The 22,740-nt window shown below is 29.3% G+C and overlaps 4 protein-coding genes across 4 annotated transcripts; all 4 read right to left on the bottom strand.

Annotated features, from left to right (window-relative positions):
* Positions 1 to 5,573: 5,573 nt before the first annotated feature.
* LOC124942305 (COP9 signalosome complex subunit 8) lies at positions 5,574 to 7,197 on the bottom strand. The gene is made up of 5 exons (XM_047482782.1): positions 7,066 to 7,197; positions 6,905 to 6,984; positions 6,618 to 6,799; positions 6,332 to 6,439; positions 5,574 to 5,918 (listed from the first exon to the last, which is right to left on the bottom strand). Exons 1-5 carry the CDS (start codon positions 7,147 to 7,149, stop codon positions 5,776 to 5,778), a joined length of 597 nt encoding a protein of 198 aa, XP_047338738.1. The 5' UTR covers positions 7,150 to 7,197; the 3' UTR covers positions 5,574 to 5,775.
* A 291-nt stretch (positions 7,198 to 7,488) lies between these two features.
* On the bottom strand, positions 7,489 to 8,728 carry LOC124942808. The gene is made up of 2 exons (XM_047483364.1): positions 7,998 to 8,728; positions 7,489 to 7,890 (listed from the first exon to the last, which is right to left on the bottom strand). Exons 1-2 carry the CDS (start codon positions 8,520 to 8,522, stop codon positions 7,765 to 7,767), a joined length of 651 nt encoding a protein of 216 aa, XP_047339320.1. The 5' UTR covers positions 8,523 to 8,728; the 3' UTR covers positions 7,489 to 7,764.
* A 1,070-nt stretch (positions 8,729 to 9,798) lies between these two features.
* LOC124942660 lies at positions 9,799 to 11,661 on the bottom strand. Its single transcript, XM_047483206.1, has 2 exons — positions 10,726 to 11,661; positions 9,799 to 10,646 (listed from the first exon to the last, which is right to left on the bottom strand). Exons 1-2 carry the CDS (start codon positions 10,835 to 10,837, stop codon positions 9,979 to 9,981), a joined length of 780 nt encoding a protein of 259 aa, XP_047339162.1. The 5' UTR covers positions 10,838 to 11,661; the 3' UTR covers positions 9,799 to 9,978.
* A 7,977-nt stretch (positions 11,662 to 19,638) lies between these two features.
* Positions 19,639 to 22,288, bottom strand: LOC124942136 (transmembrane protein 87B-like). Its single transcript, XM_047482563.1, has 3 exons — positions 21,935 to 22,288; positions 20,038 to 21,267; positions 19,639 to 19,951 (listed from the first exon to the last, which is right to left on the bottom strand). The coding sequence occupies exons 1-2, from the start codon at positions 22,150 to 22,152 to the stop codon at positions 20,175 to 20,177; spliced, it is 1,311 nt and encodes a 436-aa protein (XP_047338519.1). The 5' UTR covers positions 22,153 to 22,288; the 3' UTR covers positions 19,639 to 19,951; positions 20,038 to 20,174.
* Positions 22,289 to 22,740: the final 452 nt, after the last annotated feature.

Below are 22,740 nucleotides of genomic sequence, written 5' to 3'. Positions count from 1 at the left end.
CGTATAATCTTGATAGCCCAGTGAAAAAAAAAACTTTGATACGCCCTTGGATGGTATTAAAAGAATTTTCAAAATAAAAACGGTTAGGAGTTACCCATTTCGAATGGGCACATTATCCTCTATCCCTAATCTTTAAGCTAACCAACATTTCTATGACATACATAGAAGACCAATTATTATTATTTTCACATCTTGACTGGTGGTGCTTATCAAACATTTTTTGGGTCATTTAGGTTTTTAGGTGAATCAATTCTAATTTTGTTAAAAAATATTTTACAATTTTAATTAATATTATTATTATTAAATCATATTTCTCTAAAGAGATATATGTCCCATAAAGTTGTTAAGGTGTATACTAATTGGGTAGTTTTTTCACTCAACTTTTATTATATCAATTGAGCATCATATTTTGTTGATACATAATCTGCCTATTTCTAAAATATAAATGGATGGTTTCCTAATAAACAAAAACCTGCTTCACTTTGACTTAGTAAAAAGGGGCTTAAAACAGAATATTTGAATTATTTGGGGTTGGAAGTTTACATGCGTACGAAGAAAGAAGACTATGACTTGACTTGTGATTGCATATTTCCATGTTACTTTCTCTATATTGAATTAAATTAATTAATGCTACTTTATCGCTAATTAAATATCTTATTGCTGAATCAAACAACCTGAATTTTCTTTTTAATTAGACTAACCCTTATTTTACAAAGTTGCACTAAATATTTTCTAAGGATATCATGGGTTTTAGGAAATATACACATTTTACCCTCAGTGTTTAATAAAATATCTAAAATTGTCCGTGTGAGGAAATCATGCCAAATTTTCGGTGACCGACGTGACGAGGCAACATGGAGTCTGATATACTGATTCATTCTCCACCGTCGAAAAAGAGTTTAGGAGATTGAAAAAGAATGTAGTTGTAAATGAAGGTAAAAAAAAGTTGTCAAGAGCGCTAAGCGGCGCAAATATCACCTCATTCGGTGACAAAAAAATCAAATTGTCAAGGAGAATAGTGATATAAGCATAAGTTCTTCAACGGATATGAAAAAGAAAAATGAGATGATGTCGTGACATCTAACTCCATGTGTTCATATGTTATTTTTAAGATTTAAAAAAGAAATCAATTTATTATAAATCTGCTGACAAAAAACTACTTGTAAGAAGAAGAAGCTAGATTCAGAATATGTCAAAGCAAAGGCGAATTCATAATTTTTTTTTGTCATTGGCTATAAAGGTTTTATGTATTACACTATTACGGGTGATAAGTGAGCATATTAATCGAATCGATCCACGAATACCCTTACTAAAATAAAATAAATATACGAAATCAAAAAAAATGATGATAATACCGATTTAAATAGCAAATGTATATATTTAAAATTTTATCTCGTATTATTACAAATATAAAAATAAGACAATATTTTTTTTATGAAATTTAACAAACTTGTACATATTATTTAAGTTGTAACTTCTATTTTTTTAAATAAAATTAAATTATTATAAAATTTAACAAGTTCTCGTTCAATATAAATTATCCTAGAATTATTTAAAAATTCTTCCTCTATCTTATTTAATTAACCGTTTTCACATATTTTATAGCTGAAAATATTCTTTCAGTAGTGACAGAAAAAACTAGTAATGTCGAAACAAATTGAATCAATTTATTAATCAAATTATAATTTTGTGACTTGTTTGTTTCAACTAATCTGTGACATAATTCTTTGATGGAAGACATATTTTGAAAATTATCATTACGAAAATATCAATGTTATAATTTGCAGTTGGGATCTCAAATAATGCATTTCTTATTCATTTAAGTTTTCTGAATAATAATTTTCAACAAATTTACAAATATCTTGAACTTTAAATGATTTAAAATTATCTTTATAATCTAATTCAAAACTAAGTATATGCTTCATCACTAAAATTCAACTTCTGTTACTGAATGAATTGAAGATATTAAAATAATAGTGTTAATGATTTGTCAACAAATCTTTTTGTTGGCATGTCTTATTACCTTTTCGTATGAAGTATTAAATCTGGAATTTCAATTTCATGTTGTGGGCAAACTATTTGCACATATTTTCGAAGAATCAAATCCTGCATCAATTGAAAAATAATGTTGAGTAGTTCAGACGAGATTCATGACATGTACAATATCAAAATATTTATGTTGCTAATCGAGAGATTAGAAAGAGGTTAATGGTAGTTAAAAAAAATTAGGTTAAGAAAATGTAAAAAATTAAAATTAATTAAGTTTTAAATAAATAAAAATTAACTATATAAATAAAAAAATATAAAAGTCTAATTTAAAAATAAACCTATTTAAAATAAGGATTAAATTTAAAAAAATATATATTTTAATATATATATTAAAAAAATATTTTATAAATATATATATATATATTAAAAAAAATTATAAATATATATATAATTTATATGTATTAACATTAATATATATAATAAAAAAAAAAACTTACCTCTACATCCCAACTCGTGGGTGTCTCCGCCCCTGAGCAGGATCTTATGTGACCATAATATGTGTTTGCTTATTGTGCCTCTCACAAAGTCTCACAAAGGTTGTAATAATTAAAAAAAAAATACAACTTTTAACATTACAATAATTATAATTTCTAAATGAAATATAATATATATATATATATATAAATAAAAGAGAAAATTAGAATCACCAAGATCATCGCTAATGAGAACATTAAGAAAATGGTGGGAGTATTCATATCAATCTGAAACACTGTAATAACCATTTTGAATTGAAAAATATTTGATCAGCTGAATATTCAGTTTTGATATATTAAAAACAAACTTATTATAGTTGAATTTATTATCTGTTCAAATACATTAAAACTAATCTTATATGCACTTATAAATAAGGTTATGATTTACAAAATTTTGACAGATATATCAATTTAATCTTTTCAACATTATGCAATAAGCAATTTTGTTTGAAATTAATATTATTATTGTCGTGTCTTATAATTAATTTTAATTTACTGATAATAAAATTGATTAAAATTAATTTAAATGTATATGTTTCGGATATTAAAAAAAATCAAACTAATTCAATCTAGAATAATGTAATATGGTTCAAATTTAAATTTATCCTTAAAATCGATCCGATCCGATCCAATCCAATATGAACTCTAAAGTTTAATTTATAAAAGAAAAAATAATATAACATGCTCAAATAAATATTTAAGATAACAATGGTTACATATCAAAATGTTAAATTTGTGAAATTTCACATATATTATATGAATCAAGATAAGATTATATGTATATATACTCAGTCTCCACCAAAATGATTTTTATGTTAAATCTAGATCTGAGAAAAAAAATTCTTTTAAATAAGTAAATGTATCAATATATATATCCCATTTTAACATATTTTTTAATCTAATGTTTAAATTTCTAAAAAAAAAATTATAAATTTTTACATTATCTATATATATTTAATAGATCATTCTTTTTTGTGTGTTAAAATTCAATTCTAGCTTCCAAACTTAATTTAAATAAAAATAATAATAATTTTTTTTAATATAAAAGATATACATATATTCATTCAGTTACAATCGAATCGAATCCAAGAATGTTTTCAAACTAATATCATTACATTCTAACATTAGATAGCTTAAAATAAGGGAAGAGTCTTATTTTAAAAAAATAAAATAAAATCTTTACACCTTGATTTTTTCATTCTATCTCCTTGTGCCTACGACACGTGTCTTAAGTCGGTCTACCATTGGCTATTACTTTAATATTTATTTAACTTTCTTATTTTCTTTTGAATAGTTTCCTAAAAACCATTTAAGATTTCATTACATTCCTATATTACCCTTTTATATTTAAGCTTCGCATGACCTTTTCCGTCATTTACCTCTCCATCGACTTCACCAAGAAACTATCTCTCTCTATATATGATAAGAGTTATATAGAGAGAATAGAGTCGTTAAATTCATCTCTCTAGAATCATCGATCGATATGATGAACTCGAATACAACGGCATGTGAAGAAGAGAAATGCATGCGATGTAGCTTGACGAAGCAAGAGATGGACGCCGCGATTCTGTTGATTCAACTCAGCGTCGATTCCTCCGTCAACTCATCCACTTCGTCATCCTCCGTCTCCTACCATTGTCGTCATCCTGTAGAAACCGCTGCAAGATCGGAACTAGAAGAGAAGAAGAAGGAGATTATTGATGATGATCGGGTGATGGAGAAGAATCCAAAATCAAATAAAGTCAAAAAGTTCAGGAGTATTATCGATTTGTATCAATCGACTTCTCCTTTGACGATGGATAGCAATTTGTACGGTAAATAATCAATCGATTCATCCGATTCATTGTTTTTCTTTGGCTAGGGTTTGGTTTAGATTACCGTGGGAGTGACACGTTTGTTTTAGACAGGTGAAAGAGTAACAGCTGGTAAGAGAGCGACAGTTGATGAGAGTACTAGAACAGACAAGGGTATTGAAAAAAAAGAAGAAAGAATAAGTGATGCAGGTTCTGTGATCATGGAGATGCGAGACAAAAATAAGATGGAGACGACTAATGAGGAGGAGGAGGAGAAGAGAGAAGTTTACAAGTCACCTGTGTTGGCAATGGTGTTAAAGAAAAAACTCATAATATCCCTAATGTGAGAAAAAGGAAGTTTCTAGATTTCTTACCAACTTAATCTCCTTTTCAAATAATGAACCCTTTTATTGCCAATATAATAATGTTAATTTTTGTTTGATTGCACTTGTTCTAATTCTCTTCTAAAATGTGACTAATTCTGAAATGCGATTAATTCCCAAGACTCGACCTCAAGGAGGCTCCGACAAAAGCCCAAAACTTGATCCTCGGAATGCGACTAATCCCCAATACTCAAACCTAGGAGGTTGGGATTAATTTTCAAGACTTAACCTGAACTTTCAGAATGCGACTAATCCCCGAGACTCGAACCTAAGACCTCAAAGGAGACTCTCCCAGAGACGTAATGCGACTAATCCCCGAGACTCGAACCCAAGACCTCAAAGGAGGCTCTCCCAGATACTTAACCTGGACATTCGCAATACAACTAATCCCCGAGACTCGAACCCAGGACCTCAAAAGAGGCTCTCCCAGAACTTAATCTAGACATTCGCAATGCGACTAATCCCCGAGACTCAAACCCAAGACCTTAAAGGAGGCTCTCCCAAAGACTTAACCTGGACATTCGCAATGCGATTAATCCCCGAGGGACTTCAAGGAAGCTGTGACTAATTCCCAAGACTTAACCCAGACCAACTAATTCCCAAAACTCCAACCCAATAACTCAAGGAGGCTGAGACTAATACCCGAGACTTAACCTGAACCTTCAAAATGCGACTAATTCTCGAGGCTCGAACTCAATACCTCAAGGAGGCTGGAAATATCTAAGTCAGGTAATATTAATATTAACATGATACTGACTATAATATAATTTAATTTAATTTAATAAAGGTATATGGATAAGTGATTATTGTTAGTTTGAATTTCAGATACCAACATTACAAATTCATTAGAAAACAAATTACTGAAAGAAAAAGGGTTAAGAACATATTATATAATGAGAAGAAGAAAAACATTGAAACCCTAATCAGGATCAATCATCACTCAAAACAAACCAGTATGGGGGTTCATACTTAAGCAGCAACAACGAATGTAGTAATAGGAGGAAGAAAGAAACCGTCATAGTTACTTACTAAAAAGGATTTCAAATATTCTTTCTTCAATGCAATGAGATCCGAGAATTAATGCTCAAGATGAAAAACATATTCGGTTAATCGCTGCAACTTGCTCGAATCAAGTTTTTGCTCCGTTGCGATGGCTTTCTTCTTTACTGTAAGCATTCCCGTAACTCTGTCTACATCCCAAGAACCTCGTTCCACCACATCTATTTACATTTATTACAACAATGAATCAACCAACCTCTTAAGTTTAACACTTGGGTGGATTACCATTCACATATAACAACAAGAGTAGAAGATTGGACTGTGGTGTTAATTCTCGAAAAACTTGTGAAGGAGATGACTAATCAAGGAAATTTGTCAATATCGAGAACCTTTGATGTGGACAACTGAACAATCGGTTGATCGCTATAGAGGATATTGGAACATTTGTAAAATCACAATGTTGCCTCTTAGTTCATGATTCTTTAACACGTGACAATTCATGTCGTTTTGACTTGTACTGAACATTTTACGTTTAATGGACTTTGTTTTTCGAAAAAACTAAAATAAATTATCTTCAATGCAGCAGAATGAGCTATAGCATAACTGAGATTGAAGGGTTTTAGTAAGAACTTACAGTTTGTAGCATCATCTTCACTCATTCCAAGGAACATAGAGGTGTCTTGGATGCTGATAGTTGAATAAGCAGACTGCAACAACTCGAACATCTTTTTCGTGTACAAATCTGTAAAGTATTCACCAAATTTCAAACAATAAACGCATAATCTAAAAGTTCCAAGTAATCAAGTTTGATCAAACCTCTTACACTGCTAAGAAAGAACTCAATCCAAAAATTTCCAATACATAGATAGATCCATTTTGTTAAGTCCAATTTCTATATAGAAGAAGGTGTAATAACCTACCTATGAGAGAAGACACGAATTCACGAGCCTCAGGACTCCAATCGAATCCGCGAATAGCTTCGTGAACTCCCGCATAATCTCGCGTCCACAAACGCTGTCCGATTTTCCAAGCGGCGGCCAATTCAGGACGGTTCTCCTTCACCGAAGACGGTATAGATTTCCACAGGAAACGAGCACTATTACTGCAAATACATCAAAACAAATTTCATATTTCTCATCTTAGCTACCGATACTGCAAACATGGATAGAAGATCATATATACGAAGAAGTTCAAGTAAGAAACTAACGTATCACTGATGTAAAGATGACCTAACAGATGAATCGCATACGGCCATTCATCTTGGTAAGCAATTCCCTCCGTTGCAACCTATATTATGAACCAAAAGAAACTCCCATTTATATATGAAAATCATCTCAGAAATGACCGGAAAAAGTGAGATTAGCATGCCTGAAGTAGAAGATTGTCGCAGATATCGCCGATCTTCTCGTATTGCTTCGATGCCATAGCATCGTTTAGCGCAGAGAAATCCATTGCAGCTCTTCTCTCTCTACAGTTCGTTTCCTAAACCAGAAGTTTAAAAGTTTTCTTTTTATGTAAATTATCAATTTCTTCGGCCCGGCCCAAACAATGTCCAATATTGGGCCCTAAATTAGTTACTTAATTGGATTTTAAATAGTTATTTTAAATAAAATTATATAATAATTAGAAATTTGTGTGATACTTTTGTATAAGAATTTGAAATTGTTAAGGGTAAAATAAAATTTATCTTAAATAAAACTGATTAAACCAAATATAAATGAAAAAAATGGTGAAATGGTAAGTCTCTAAATTGATTAAACCAAGAACAATTTGAGGACATGAGTTGAGATATGAGTCTTCAATAATGGCTTCTATTTATTAAAAATGGTTTTTTTCAACACTTATTTAAGAAAGCTAGTCAAGAAATTGAACATTTCAGTAACAAAAATCGGGAAAGCTATCGAAATACCAAATAAAATACCACAAATTTCTCTTCTCCCCGACTCTTTCGACTCTTTCAAGACCGAAATATTGTGGTCATATGTACTTCAAATGACCATTGTAGATTAGAACTACTAATATAACATTCCCCATCTCCCAATTCTTCTCAACTCAAACCAAAAGAAATTAAGAACTGGCTTCGGAACCGCAGAAAGTTGCACCTTCCTTGCTGTCCATACTTAGATTGCGAGGTTCAAAGAACTTGGGATGTATCTTTTGAGAGGTTTTACAGGTCGGCCTCAGCTTAATATACTGAAAACACACAAATAATTAAAAACATATGAGAATAAATTATACTATAAAAAAAGTAATAAAAATAACCTATTTTTGCAACTATCCTGTTTCTTGTAGTGTATTACCTCATTCATATACTTGTAGAAAGCACTGATCTCTTCCTCAGTAAGTCCTTCATCGTCCCCGTTATCATTCTTCTCTTCCCAACCCAAAGACCGCAAGAATGCAGCCTCTTTCTCTTCCGAGTACAGAATCGTGTCAGTATTCGAAGGGTTGGTTTTTAGATAATTATCAGATTCACCAAGACAGCCATTCTCACTATTATTAGCCTTCATTGTTGATTCATCTACAACCGAGTCCCCACCAGATTGCTTAGCAACAGAAGAAGAACTTCCAGTCACAACCGAAAAAGAGGGGCTTGACATAGAATTCTTCCTTACAAGATTGAAGAAGTTGTTCCTGCTTTGAGCTTGAGTGAGTCTCTTTTCCAGAATTGATGGGGTCTGTCTGCGGTCAGGAGTAACTGCTGAAGAAGGAGAAGAAGGGATAACACTATCATCTGTGGGGCTTGAGCAGCTATCCTTTGAGATGAGAGGAGCTCCATTCTTTTCTCGAGCAGACGGTTTGAGAACCTGAAGCTTTCCAACCATAATAGGTGTCCGGGAAGAATCAGGCTTTCCAGCACCACCTCGTGGAGAAAGGTTAGTAAATGAAGATGAATTTTGTTGGGGCTGTGAAATCTTAGCTTTGGATTTCTCCAAGGGATTCACGAGCACCTGAAGCAAGCAGAACTAGATTATGATTATAACCAAATGTAGATTCTTTAACTCATTTGGAAACAATACAAAAAATTATTCCACCAATAACTTATTAAACAAGAGACATATTCGTATAGATCAGAATCCGGATACAAAACATAAATTATAAGGCCTTGTTTGATGGGTTATTAAGATTAATTTCAATAACCCAACATTCAATCAACTCATAAACCAAAATACCCTCTATTTACTTTTAGAAAATACTTTTTTCATTATATATTTATGCTCATGATGTACTTTTAACATAAATAATCTGATTTTTAATAACCTGCATTAAACAAGGTTATTTGGAAATAACTATTTGATTATTCAAATAATCCAAGATCAATCAAGGCCTAAGTGTTTCCAAATGGTGCTTACTAGCATTTGTCGGTTTATTGAAAGCTAAATACAAGGCATTAGATTTCAAACAAAGCCTCATTTGGTTTCAACATGCTAGTTATCTCTTAATATCATATCAGACATCCACTTTTGAATTAATTCACAAAATTATGAAACTAAAATGTTCACTATACTATAGGAAAAAGTTAGAGAGCAATTCAATAGTAATTTCCAGAACCGAGTCATCTGCTTCTAGTCCTTTGATCTGTCTACAAACAAATTATGAAACAAAAAGGAAAGCTTTGATCTGACTACATAAATATTACATCTTGTTCTTAAATAATTCTACAAATACTAACTGTGCAATCAAGAGATATAATAATACTGGAACTTCTCTTTAAGCAAATGAACAAGCCCTTGTTTGATGTGAGTTATTTGAAACTAATTACAAATGAATGACTATCCAATTAACAATGTTCTCATTACTCATCTCATTCAAACCATCATCCAAAATTATTTGGAGACAACCAAATGGTTATTCAAATAACCCGAGATCAAACAAGGCCAAAGGTTTGAAATGACATCTTAATCGTAACTTCTATGAGTTAGGCCCATAGAAAGTTTTCACTGGACTTCTTTTTAAGAAAACGAACCAGGTTTGAAAATGACAACAACTATATGTTTCCTTGCATAAGGCTACAACTTCAATTAAGGTGTTTTCTTATTGGAAATTGAATTTGACATCTCAACCTTCTTAATTCAAGGCTTTTATCACTTGAGCTACCTTGGGTGGGTGTTATGAAAGCATCTTAAAAATAGCTTCTATGTGTTAGGCACATAAAAATGACAGCATCTAAAACATATCTTACCGACGACTTTGACAAAGTTTGAATAGGAATTAACTGTCTGGATTGCTTAAGAGCCAACTCTTCTACTCTCTGGTTTTCAACAGATAACTGCAACAAAATCAGAAGTGAGATGAGCCATTGATATTACAACATATTCCAGAATGAAAAAGTGGACAGCTTGAAAATACTTGTGAGATGTTATTGGCACAAGAAGGTCTCTGAGCCACAGTAGCCGCCATTGAAGCAGTAGTTGATGTAATAGGTTGTTGAACAGCTGCACCAGGTCCTACACTTCCAAATATAGTAGGAGCCTCTGCTAGAGCTGATGTCCAACCATCTCCGCCTATTATGATTGAATGGCCCACAGGTGATGAAACTCTTGGTACCTTCAAAGTTGTTTTCTTTTCATCAGCACCTAGTGATGGGAAGTCTCTTTCAAACGCAGTCTTGTGGATTGTGCTAATCAGACTGCTCCCAGCACTCAGGCCATTGCTATTATTTTGGTTACTTTTATTATTGTTAAATTTCCCAGTTATTAAAGACTGTGCACGCCTCAAATCCTTGTCAACCCTGTTCTGTAGTATGTTTTCAAAAGTATCAGAATAGTCACATCGCCTATTATCACCTCTGCCTCTTCCAAAACTACTTTGAGTCCGACCCAATCCATTACTGCTGGAACTTTGACGAAAGTAGGTTGACGCAGTTCTATCAGCAATAGATCGCCCTATATCATGAGAATTTACATTTGTAGACCTATTTCTCGTATGTTTTGATGAAGAATGATCATCTAGCACAACGAAAGCATGGTTAATTAGGTGAAAACACAAGAAGAAAAAAAATAGATGGCAACAAATAACAACATTTACCATAGAGCCACGAGGATAATGGTGTTTGATGACTAGTGATGCCCCCACTAGTTACATTTCCACTGCCTTTCAACCATTGTGGAATCAACAACGTCGGTTCACTTCTTTCCATAGTTACTACTAAACATTATATACTAAAAGTGAAATCTTATATACAACAAACAAGACTCTCTTGAGACACAACTCAATAATTCAGATATTTTACGGAATGATGATCCACTATCATTAGTATTACAATCAATTGCTACTTTTGTAACCCAAAACTAGATTAATTGAGCACCAGCCAGCAATCCAAAGCATAAGAAATGCCCCCCACCAAAATTGTTCAATAAAATCCCAGACAGATCACTAGTGTTCAATTGTCACTTTGCCAAAGACACTACACAATTTTCAGTTTCCCTTACAATAAGGGCTTCCACATTCAAGAAGAACAATGACAGAAGGCCCTCACCTCATCAAATCCTCCTTCTTCTATAATAAAGAGGCAAAGAATAGAACTTTGTGGGAAAGACTACAGACCCATCATAGAAGAAAAGAAAAAACAGCAACAAAGGCTATAATTAGAGACCATCAAAAGAAACATTCTAGACCCACCCAGAGAAAAGATGATACAACCGGTTACCCCTGAATTGTCGGAGTTATGCACTCGATTAAATGACCAAAAAAGAAAAGTCTGTAAATGGCCAAACCCTAACTATGGCTAGCGCCGCCAAGGTTCGACAATGGCGATGAACAGTACCGATATGCAAAAATTTCTAGAACAAGTGTGTGAATCGCTGAATCGAATAATCGGACGTGAAATAGTATGAAGAAATTCTTATATTCGTTGCTTTATGAAGAGAGTAGATAGAGAAGAACCGGGAAAACGCAGTCCGCCTTGATTGCGCCGTGGGTTGATCAGGATTTTGTTCATGAGAACGAAAGAGAGACTTTGTATTTAAGATGCAAGTTTTTTTTTCATTTGCGTTTGCGTCATGGTATTTTTCAACCTATTTTTTCATCTTTTTATGTTTTTAATTTCGAAATATATATTATATTATTATTAACAATCTATTTTGAATGAATTAATTAAGTTTTAAGTTGTGAGTATTTTTAAATTAAAAGAATAATAATAATTATTCAAATATTATTATTTGATATTATTATAAGATTTATTTTGCATATAAATTTAAGTATTTAACTTTTGTTAATGTTACAGAGTAGTGTTATTTGTATTTTTCAATAAATAAATTACATTTATGTTTATTTATTAGTTTTTCATGTTATAATTTAACATTTTTTTTTTTAGAAATTTTTAGTTTCTTATACAAAATTCTTGTTAATTAAACTATCTTAATTAGTTATCTAATTTTTTATTTTTTTTTATTGATAATTGAAATATTGTTATACCTATAAGGATCTAAGAAATAAGCAAACATTCAACAAAATCTCAACTAACTAGGATTTTTTTACACTTTCTTAAATAAAATGAAGAAGTTATTGCAGTGAAAAATCATATGGTTTTTTTTCATATTCTAAATAATAATAGTAAGATATATTATTGAAATTGAAGATATTATTAGGATGACAAATTATTTGTCCGTGTTGGTTTCTGAGGTTTGGTTTCGGGAGGTTTTTTCCGACAATTGACAGGAGATGGTATTTGTGGTAATGTATCCATCTCACTTCAAACACAATTTCTAATTTAATTATTATTTATATTAATCTATATATATCTAATAACGCTTAATTTGAAATGTTGAGGGTGTACATCACGCTCTCTCCAAAATGATTCTCATATCATAAGATATTTTTTCATATTTCTCTCTCTTCATTTATGAATTGTTTTTATTTCCCTCACCGTATATATATTTTCATGAATTTTATTAATTAAATTTCATCATTAATTATTTTAGGTCGGTTACTCCTTTATATATATACTTATATATATATATATTAATATTTTTTTATTAATTATTTTAAAAGTAAATCTAATAATTCTCCTCTAAAATATTATATATTAATTGAATTTTCATAAAAAAAAATGCCAAAGAATAAGAGTTTTAGTTAATATATTATATTAATTATAAAAAATATTTATATTAATTCAATTTAACATTAAATATTAAATATAAAAATATACAAGAATAAAAAAACATTCAGTTATCATATTATAATTATCTATTAATTTAATTTAACATTAAATAATGATTATATCAACGCATATAACTACAATTAAATCAATATGTTAAATCAACTTGACTTTTCATCTTCTTCTCCACCCAAATATTTTCTCATATAAATAATCTTAGATCAACAAGGTTCAATTGAAGAGAGAATAGATATATCGACTCATAATATTCTCAATTTCTCTATCAATATCATGCTTTCAATAATTGAATTTGCATTATGTTATGTTTCAACAATTCGTTGTTCACTGTTTTGCATTTTTTTCCAGGAATTTGATCATTTCAAGCAGCTACAACAACATTATCGGTCTTCAAACGTGTTATCTCTGTATCGACTCGAATCTTCTCAATTTTTTTATCAATATAATATTTTCAATAATTGAATTTGTATTGGGTTATGTTTCAACAATTTGTTGTTCACTATTTTAAATTTTTATTAGGAATTTGATCGTTTCAGGCATCTGCAACAACGTCATACACATTCCATCGATCTTCTTTTGAATCCGATTGTTTCAGGCAGCTGCAATAACATCCTACACATTTTATCGATCTTCTTTTGAATCCGATATGGTCAAAGTATGAGTAATGATTAAATTTTATGACTAATTAATAAAATAAAATAAAAAATTAAATGCATATGATCTTTATATTCTTAGACTAATATTTTTTTACTATTTTCCATTTTTTTTGAAATATTATTATTATTTATTATAACATTTAATTAATTTATTTATTATTCACATTATTTTATAATATATGTTTAATTAATTTATTTATTAATCTCATTATTGTATAATATTTGTCTTGATTATCCTATTTAATATATTCATATTATATTAATAATAATGTGATTTAGTCTGAATTTAATCATAGCAGGTTGTTAATTCTATCATCATTTATTATTTGGTCATGAGGAGTTATCCTATTTGTTCTTATTTTAAGATGATAACGTGATGACTATGTATAGGTACATAGGAAAATCTGTAAAGGGGATTTCAAATGCGCGCAAGAAAAATGGGAAGCGAAAGAAGACAAGGATTTGAAATCAAGAGAAAGCCAAAAATTCTTTGCCTCCGTGAATTTAGAAAAAAAAAATTATTATTTTTTATTTAATTATTTATTTATATTATTTCATAACACAGTCTAATAAGATATTTTATAATAAATTATAACTAAAATTATATTTTAATAAATAATATTAATATTTTAATTAATATGTATATAAATGTTGGAGATGTACATCAAACTCTCTCCAAAATAATCTTTATCATATATATATATATATATATATATTAATTCTTAACCAAATTTCATCATTAATTATTTTATGTCGGTTACTTTTATATATATATACTTTTATATATATATATATTAATATTTTCTTATTAATTATTTTAATAGTAAACCTAATAATTCTCATTTAAAATATTATATATATTAATTATAAAAAACTGGAAGAATAATAAAAGTTTCAGTTATCATATATATGAATTATATAATGTGATGGCTATGTATAAGAAAATCTGTAAAAAGGATTTCAAATGCCCGCAAGAAAAATGGAAGACAATGATTTGAAATCAAGAGAAAGCCGAAGATTCTTTATCTATATGAATTTAGAAAAAAAATTAAAAATTATTATTTTTTATTTAATTATTTATTTTTATTATTTCAAAATACAGTCTAATAAGATATTTTATAATAAAATTATATTTTAATAAATAATATTTTAATTTATTATTTTTTATTTAATTATTTATTTTTATTATTTCAGAACACAGTCTAATAAGATATTTTATAATAAAATTATAAATAAAATTATATTTTAATAAATAATATTTTAATTATATATACATCTCTTCAAAATGATCTTCATATATATATATATTCATCATATATTCATCATTTCTTAACAATGTTTCATCAATAATTATTCATGTCGGTTACTTTTTATATATATTATTTTTTAAAATATATATATATATATATATATATTTTAAAAAATAATATATATAAATTTAGGAGAGACACACTTAATATTAAATTTGTATCTCTAATAATTAATTTTATTTTTTACTTTCTCTCTTCTCATTTATATATATATTTTTCATATTGTCTTATAAAAAAAATTAATAGAAAAAGAAATTAGTAATTACAAAATGAGAGATAAATTAATAATTATTATATTTTTTTCATGAATTTGATCGTTTACAAATTTATTTATTTTCAAAAAAATTACTTATATTATGAAACAATTATTAATTATATATTTATATTATATATTTTCTCTTCATATAAATATATTCTCTTTTATTAAATTAAATATTTTATAAAAAAATTATTTATATTTTTCCTACTAATAATAATTCTCAAATTATCTCTTATAATAATTACTAATTTAACTCTTATTTCATAATTACTAATTTATCTTTATTTTCGTTAATATATATATTAATTCTCATTTATCAATAATTTTATATAAATATAATTTTTTTTAATATTTTCACACAAATAAATTTTATGTTTTTTTTAATAAAATAAAAAATTATATATATTTTAATTTATTTAAAAATTAAATATTTTAAAAACAAATAACATTTCTCTCACCTAAAATTTATATATATTAATTTACTTTCCTAATTTTTTTTCTCTCTCATCTTTTATTTTTATATATATATATATAATATACCTAATAATAATAATAATTCTCAAATTTTATCTTATAATAATTATTAATTTAACTCTTATTTCATAATTACTAATTTCTCTTTTTTTCCGTTTTTATATATATTAATTTTTTCTTAATTAATATTTTTTTATTTTCTTTTATAACTTTAATAATTAATTTATATTTTATTTTCTCTTTATATATATTATTTGATAGATTTCGGGGATCCAATTATTTTTAATGTTTAACTCAATCCAGAATTTGTTAGATAAAGAAGTAATGCAGAAGGCAGTTGTGCGAGAAGATAAGATTGATGCACAAGAGGATGTGACGTTCATCGCGTCGTCTTCTACTAACTTCCACGCTGTAATTACAGGTATCCTTAAGGTACACATTGATTTTTCTGAGTTTCGATTGATCTTGTATTCTGTTACACTTTTTGAGAAAATTATTCTGTTGTAGGACATCGTAGATGGTGAGTGCATTGTCTTCTTCTCCCTATGAGACGACGATGGCGATGAAGACGACGAGGAAGAGGAGATATGAGAAGAATCGGAGGAGTGATGTGATAGTTGTAGGATACCAAGTGTTCGACGAAATGACAAAGAGAGGTTCTTACTTTCTCATCTCTTTTAATAAATAAAACTTTTATATAATTTTCAGAGGAGAGTGAACCTTCCACCATTTTCTCAACTTTTGATTTCTAAAAGTTGTCTAAATAAATTTATTCATCCTAATTGCTTAAAGTATGAGCCAATTTTAAACTTTTTTTATAATTGAATCTTGGGTTAATTATGAGATTATATAAAAATTCACCACTTTACTTCCAACTCTAGGCATTGTTTAATTCGATTATGACATAACAATGGTTTTCACAGATTTGCCTGGTTTACTCGAGGGAGATCACCAAGGTTTGGTTTAATCCATGAATTTCTTAGTCATACAGAAAGATGTTTTGTTTTGGTAAAATGAAACTATATATTCATTAATGTCATCATACTGTGCTACTGCTTATTTATAACCATTATGAAAACCAGGTACAAGTTATTGATAGTTCATCTGAACTGCCAGAATACGAATATAATTCAGTTCGTCTTGAAATGTAATTGTTTATTCCAGAGCTTTCTGGAAAAATATGTTGGGTAGATTATAAATAAATTGATCTTCCCAAAACATATAAGAAATGGGCATTATTCAAGGAAAATATTAAAGGACGTGACATTATATGTTTTTTGTATTAGTACTGCCATTGGAAATGGTACCCTTAAAGTGATACCTGCAACTTATGAACTCATACTGGCTCAAAAAGAAGACAATATAAATAAATTTCTTACCCTTTATTTAAAAGAAATCTTAATATCTCTAGAATATTTAAAATCTTATATTAATGTTTAGATACAAAATTGTTTCCAAATATTGCTCTCTTTTAGAGTGGAATGTCTCAATTTTCATTGTATCTCAACTATGAACATCTTTCTGTATTTATAAATTTATTAGCAGTTTTCAGAAGTATATTGCACACGTGTTTATGAATGAACCTATAAACATATTTTTGTTTGTGATGATGATACAAAACATAAACTCTTTATTTTTTATGTTAGATTTTCTTTTCATTACTAAATATGAATGGATAACTATATAACTGACAACTTTTCATTTCAGTTACATAGATTCATAAACATGTTTGGTAGTTTATAACAAAATAGATCATCCAGAAACACATGAAAAATGGATATCATTCAAGGAAATTTTGAATGATGTGGTATTAAATGTTTTGTATGAGTATTGTCACGGGAAATGGCACATTAGAAGTGATATATGCAGCTTATAAACTCATATTGGCTCAAAGAGAAACAATATAAATCAAGGTCTTACCTTTTTTTTAAAGAAATCTTAATGTCTCTAGAATATTTGAAGTAGCATATTAATGTTTAGATACAAATTTGTTTTCAAATATTACTCTCTTTCAGAGTGGGAGGTTTCTATTTTCATATCTCAGTCAAATACATCTTTTTATATTCATAAATTTATTAACGTTTTTTCAGAAGTATAATGCAAAAGTGTTTATGAATGAACCTATAAACATATTTTTGGTTGTGATGATGATACAAAACATAAACCCTTTATTTTTTTTTATGTTGAATTCTCTTTTCATTACTAAACTTGAATTGATAATTATATAACTGAACACTTTTCATTACAGTTGCATAGATTCAGAAAGAATATTTTGATACAAGAGAGAAATGTATTAGGGTTAAATATAGTGACGATAATAAAGTGACAGTTATAATATAGTTAATTGTGAAGAGTGTGTAATGAAATGATTTTAGTTGTATCAGATTTCAGCACGTATTGGAAGTATGTGGAGTATATAAGTCTCTGTCTAAATTTTGGTGTGAAAGAGGTGACACCGTTTTTGTTGGAGATGTTAAATTTAGGTTTTTCTTCTTCCAACGATTTTATATCTTTTTAATGATTGAGTTATGAAAACACATTTTGCAGATGGAGATGACATAGAATGACTCTAATAGACCAGATGGTCTAAATGGAATTAAAATCTTAACTTTCATCTACACAACATGTAAACATAACTGATCACTTTCATTACAATTACATAGATTTTAAAAGAAGATTTCAGCACATCTTAGAAGCAGGTGGGTATAGAAGTTTTTGTCTAAATTTGGTGTAAAGGAGGGTGACACCATTTTTGTTGAAGATGTGCTTATTCCAACGATTTAGTATCTCTTAATGATTGTTATGAACACTTTTTTTAGAACACCACTAAATTTACATTAAAAAATTTAATTCTTTAACATTAAAAGAACAAAACTTATAAAATTTAGTGGTAAGTTCATGTTTATATTTATATAAGAATATTTAGTTCATATAAGTTCGTTTATAAAAAATTAAAATATTGTAAGTTTATATATGTATTTATATTTTCTTTTAATATAAATATATATTATTTTATTATTAATTTTATATAAATATTTTCTTTTATTATATATAAACATATTGAATTAAATATTATTTATAAACATATTATTTTCTTTCATTATATATAAAGAAATTAAAATAGTGTAAGTTCATGTTTATATTTATATAAGAATATTTAGTTCATATAAGTTCGTTTATAAAAAATTAAAATATTGTAAGTTCATATATGTATTTATATTTTCTTTTAATATAAATATATATTATTTTATTATTAATTTTATATAAATATTTTCTTTCATTATATATAAACATATTGAATTAAATATTATATAAAAACTTCATTTATTTTTTCTCGTACAACGTAGGGTATTTTACTAGTTTTTATAATAATATAAATTTTTAATATATATAATATTAATATAATTTTATAAAAAAAAAGTTATAAAGAATATGGTATAACAGTAACATGCAGGAATTTTTAAAAATCGAAGTAAGATGAATAAATCCTAATGCATTTTCGCTCACGTTGGCATCCCTAAGTGTGATCTTAAAATCATTATAAATATTATAGTAGATTTCAATTAAGGTTGCCTAAAAGGTAATATCAAAAACAAATGTCACCCTGGAAGAAGACCTAGTTTAATCAATGTATTTAGGATAATTTTTATAGTTTTGATTAGGAATAACTTTTTATTTGTGATGATGGTGTATAGAAAGTAGAAAAAAGAAATTTTATTAACTTATTGTTTTATAATCTAAAATTGTATGGTCAAATTTAATCATAAAAACATAATGAAAAGTACTTGAATAAATATTTTACATTTATACTCCACCATATCTTATTTCACATTATATAACTCTCTAAGTCTCCAACATTTTATTTAATTATTAGATAGCCACATCCATTTTGGGAAATATGCAATAATGGAGTAAATATTCATTCATTGTTTATAAATGAATTAAATGTTAAACAAGATACTGCCAAGGCGCAGACTCACCATATGCTCAATCGTCGCGTGAATTGTCTGATGATTTTATTTCCCGACATCTTTAATATGAACCAATCACGATTTAGGACACGGTTTAGGACAAATGAAACAAGACGGAGTTTTATTGTTGTATTTGATATATAGGAGAACTATATTGACATCAAAAACTTGTTTGATTATGAGACAAAACCAATAAATCTAAAGCCTAGCTAACAAGATGATCATTGTATTTAGAAGTGTGAATATAACCACAATTTTGTACAATCAAGAAAGTTTAATTAATCTTACTTGTTTTTCATTCCCTCTTATCCTCTTCCTCGCTTTCATCTTCCAAATCCGAACCTTCGCCATTCTTTTCCTTTCCATCCTCCTGCTTCACCAAACTTATATTGCCTTTAGCCATTCCACTGCATAAAGTTTGACATTCTTCATCGTCCTCGTCTCCAATTTCTTCCGAATAAGCATATCTTCAACCATACCATACCAATTACAACTCGTATATAAGTTTTCAAGCATAAAAACAAAACAAAACAAAACAAAAACTGAATCCTACCTTTGAGAGTTTTGTGATGGTGCCCAAAGATAGCATATAACACATAACAGTCCAAACGCAAGCATATCCCAGAAAGCAGTTATGATCCAACCACTCTCCCACCTCTCATTGAATGGATCCGTCGCCTTGAAATAAACCTACACAAACAAATCAATCAAAATAATGTAAAAGAAAAAAGTAAAGAAAAATAAGCATACCTCGTATCCTATCCAAACAACTGAAAGGAAAACAGCTCCCGCCAATGCATTCGAGAACTTTTTATAAATCTCCAACTTAACAGTACTCCGTTTAGCCTGAAGCTGTTCAAGTGTCTTCGAAAGAGAAGTGAAGATCCAGAGAATCAAAAACGCGTCTAGAAATGCATTAGGGAGGACTAAGAATACCCTAGCTCTTCCAGCAACATCGTTTATAGTTCCAACATACTCAGTTATGTTCAGCAATTCAGTAGCCACAAAATAAGTCAATCCAATTAACAAAACCTTTGTAGTAATCCCACCAAGAGTAGGACGAACAACACCAAATCCCATCGAAACAGACAGTATAAGAAGCCTGGACAATGTTTTCCTAATCGATCCAACTGTCACAACCCAAGTCGTAATCCCAACCGGTCTAATTCCTGTATTATTCAGATTTGCATACTCAAAGTACCATAGTATCACTTCGAATAAACTGAGCCCGATAACAACTGCAATACAATGCTGAAGCTGTAATATATCGTTCCAAAATCTTATATACTGAGACAACCAGATGATGCTGAGCAACAGATATGCAAGACACATAACAACATAGAACTTCATTAATGGTGCCATTCTACCAGGCAAATACCCATCTGGATTCTTCCAGAATGTTTTCCCGCTCATTGTCATTCCCTTGTGCGTTTGATCGCACGATATAAAGAACAGATTGTACATCCCCGTCTTTGTGATGAAGACTTCTTGGTCTTTCATTTGCGATGATAATTCTGCTCCCTGAAAATGTATATTCAAGACAACTGGCCATCTAACATCAGTTGCAGAAGGGATTCTGATAACCTCACCCTGCTTACAATCTTCAAGCTTAGCGAGATCAGGTGTGCAACAGATTGATCTCTGACCTCCATAAGCTGAGCCACCGATATTATCACGATCGGAAGCTTCAAAGATTACAACCTGTATCAATCCGGTAAATTGTTCCATATCTGAATGTTTATCTGCCGCAGCTTTACTTCTCGAAAAAGTGATGTTCTCGAATCTAGTTGTCATTAAGGTTATGACTTATAGTTAGATTGAAAGACTAATGAATCAGAATTCAGAAACTGACTAGTGCATTAATCAATATAGGATTTCAGACTAGCTAATAGAAGAGCAACTGATGAACAAACTCCTCCAAAAAGTGATATTCTCGAATCTAATTGTCATTTAGGTTATGACTTATAGTTAGATTGAAAGACTAATGAATCAGAAATCAAAAACTGACTAGTGAATTCATCAATATAGGATTTCAGAGTAGCTAACAGAAGATATTTAAAGTCAATCTGAGTAAATATGATAAATTAAGCTGCAAATCTAGTTGCAATTAAGGTTATGGTTAGATTGAAAGACTAATGAATCAGGATTCAGAAACTGACAAGTGAATTCATCAATATAGGATTTCAGACTAGCTAACAGAAGAGCAACTGAAGAACAAAGAAGAAATTTAAAGTCGATCCGAGTAATTATGATAAATTAAGCTGCAAATGTATGTATGACTAGCTAGAAACTGACTTATGGTTAGATTGAAAGACTAATGAATGAGAATTCAGAAACTGACTAGTGAATTCATCACTATAGGATTTCAGACAAGCTAACAGAAGAGATATAAAGTCGATCTGAGTAATTATGATAAATTAAGGTGCAAATTAAGCGGAAGAATAGATTACCGGATATAAGAACGGCCGTCGTGAACGGAGGAAGCGGAAGTGAGGGGAGAGGTAGTGCGAGAAGCGAGAGCTCCTTCACTACCGCCGAAAACAAGGTAAGCATTGCCGACTTCTCTGAACGGATCTCGATCATAGAAATGTATGGAAGCATCGGCAGATCTAACAAGGAAGAAGATAAAAGCAGTAATCAGGAGGAAGCATACGAATGCGAACTTCATTGCATGAGATTCCGTGGAGATCGGAATCGGAAGATCGGCGAATTAGTCGGAATTAGTGTCGGTGAAGAAAGTGGCGTCTGGCGACTGTGAAATGCTGTCAAGCAAAGCAATGCAAAAAATATCCCATCCGAAGAGCGACCACGCGCCTTCCGTTACACGCATAACAAATAAACAAAATGATTTTAAATCTTAAACCTATAATCATAAATGATTAAAAAAATCAATGAACCAATTGTCTCCACCAATTTTCCAATAAAAATCTATTTTTATCATTAAAATAATAGCATCATCAAGTAAATGTATTAGTTGACAATCGATCATTAAACATCGTACGATTCATTTCGAGTCAAATAGTCCACCAGAAAATAATTGAGATGGAGATTCATCGGCTCAGTCCGACCGAACTTGCAACTTCTATTCAAACATCTCAACAATTGATGATTGACTCAGACATTACTCACTCAATAACAATCATGTTCCAAAGTAAACTTCAAATCACAGTCACTCTTTTACAATAAAAAAAGTAAGTGATGTGTCGTATATATATCTTCGCAACACATTCTGCAACGACTAACTATAATGTAAAAG

Source organism: Impatiens glandulifera, chromosome 6 (genome assembly GCF_907164915.1).
Source record: "Impatiens glandulifera chromosome 6, dImpGla2.1, whole genome shotgun sequence".
In the NCBI taxonomy this organism is placed as follows: Eukaryota; Viridiplantae; Streptophyta; class Magnoliopsida; order Ericales; family Balsaminaceae; genus Impatiens; species Impatiens glandulifera.
The sequence above is the reverse complement of the archived record's forward strand: the minus strand, read 5'-3'. Positions and strand labels throughout refer to the sequence as shown.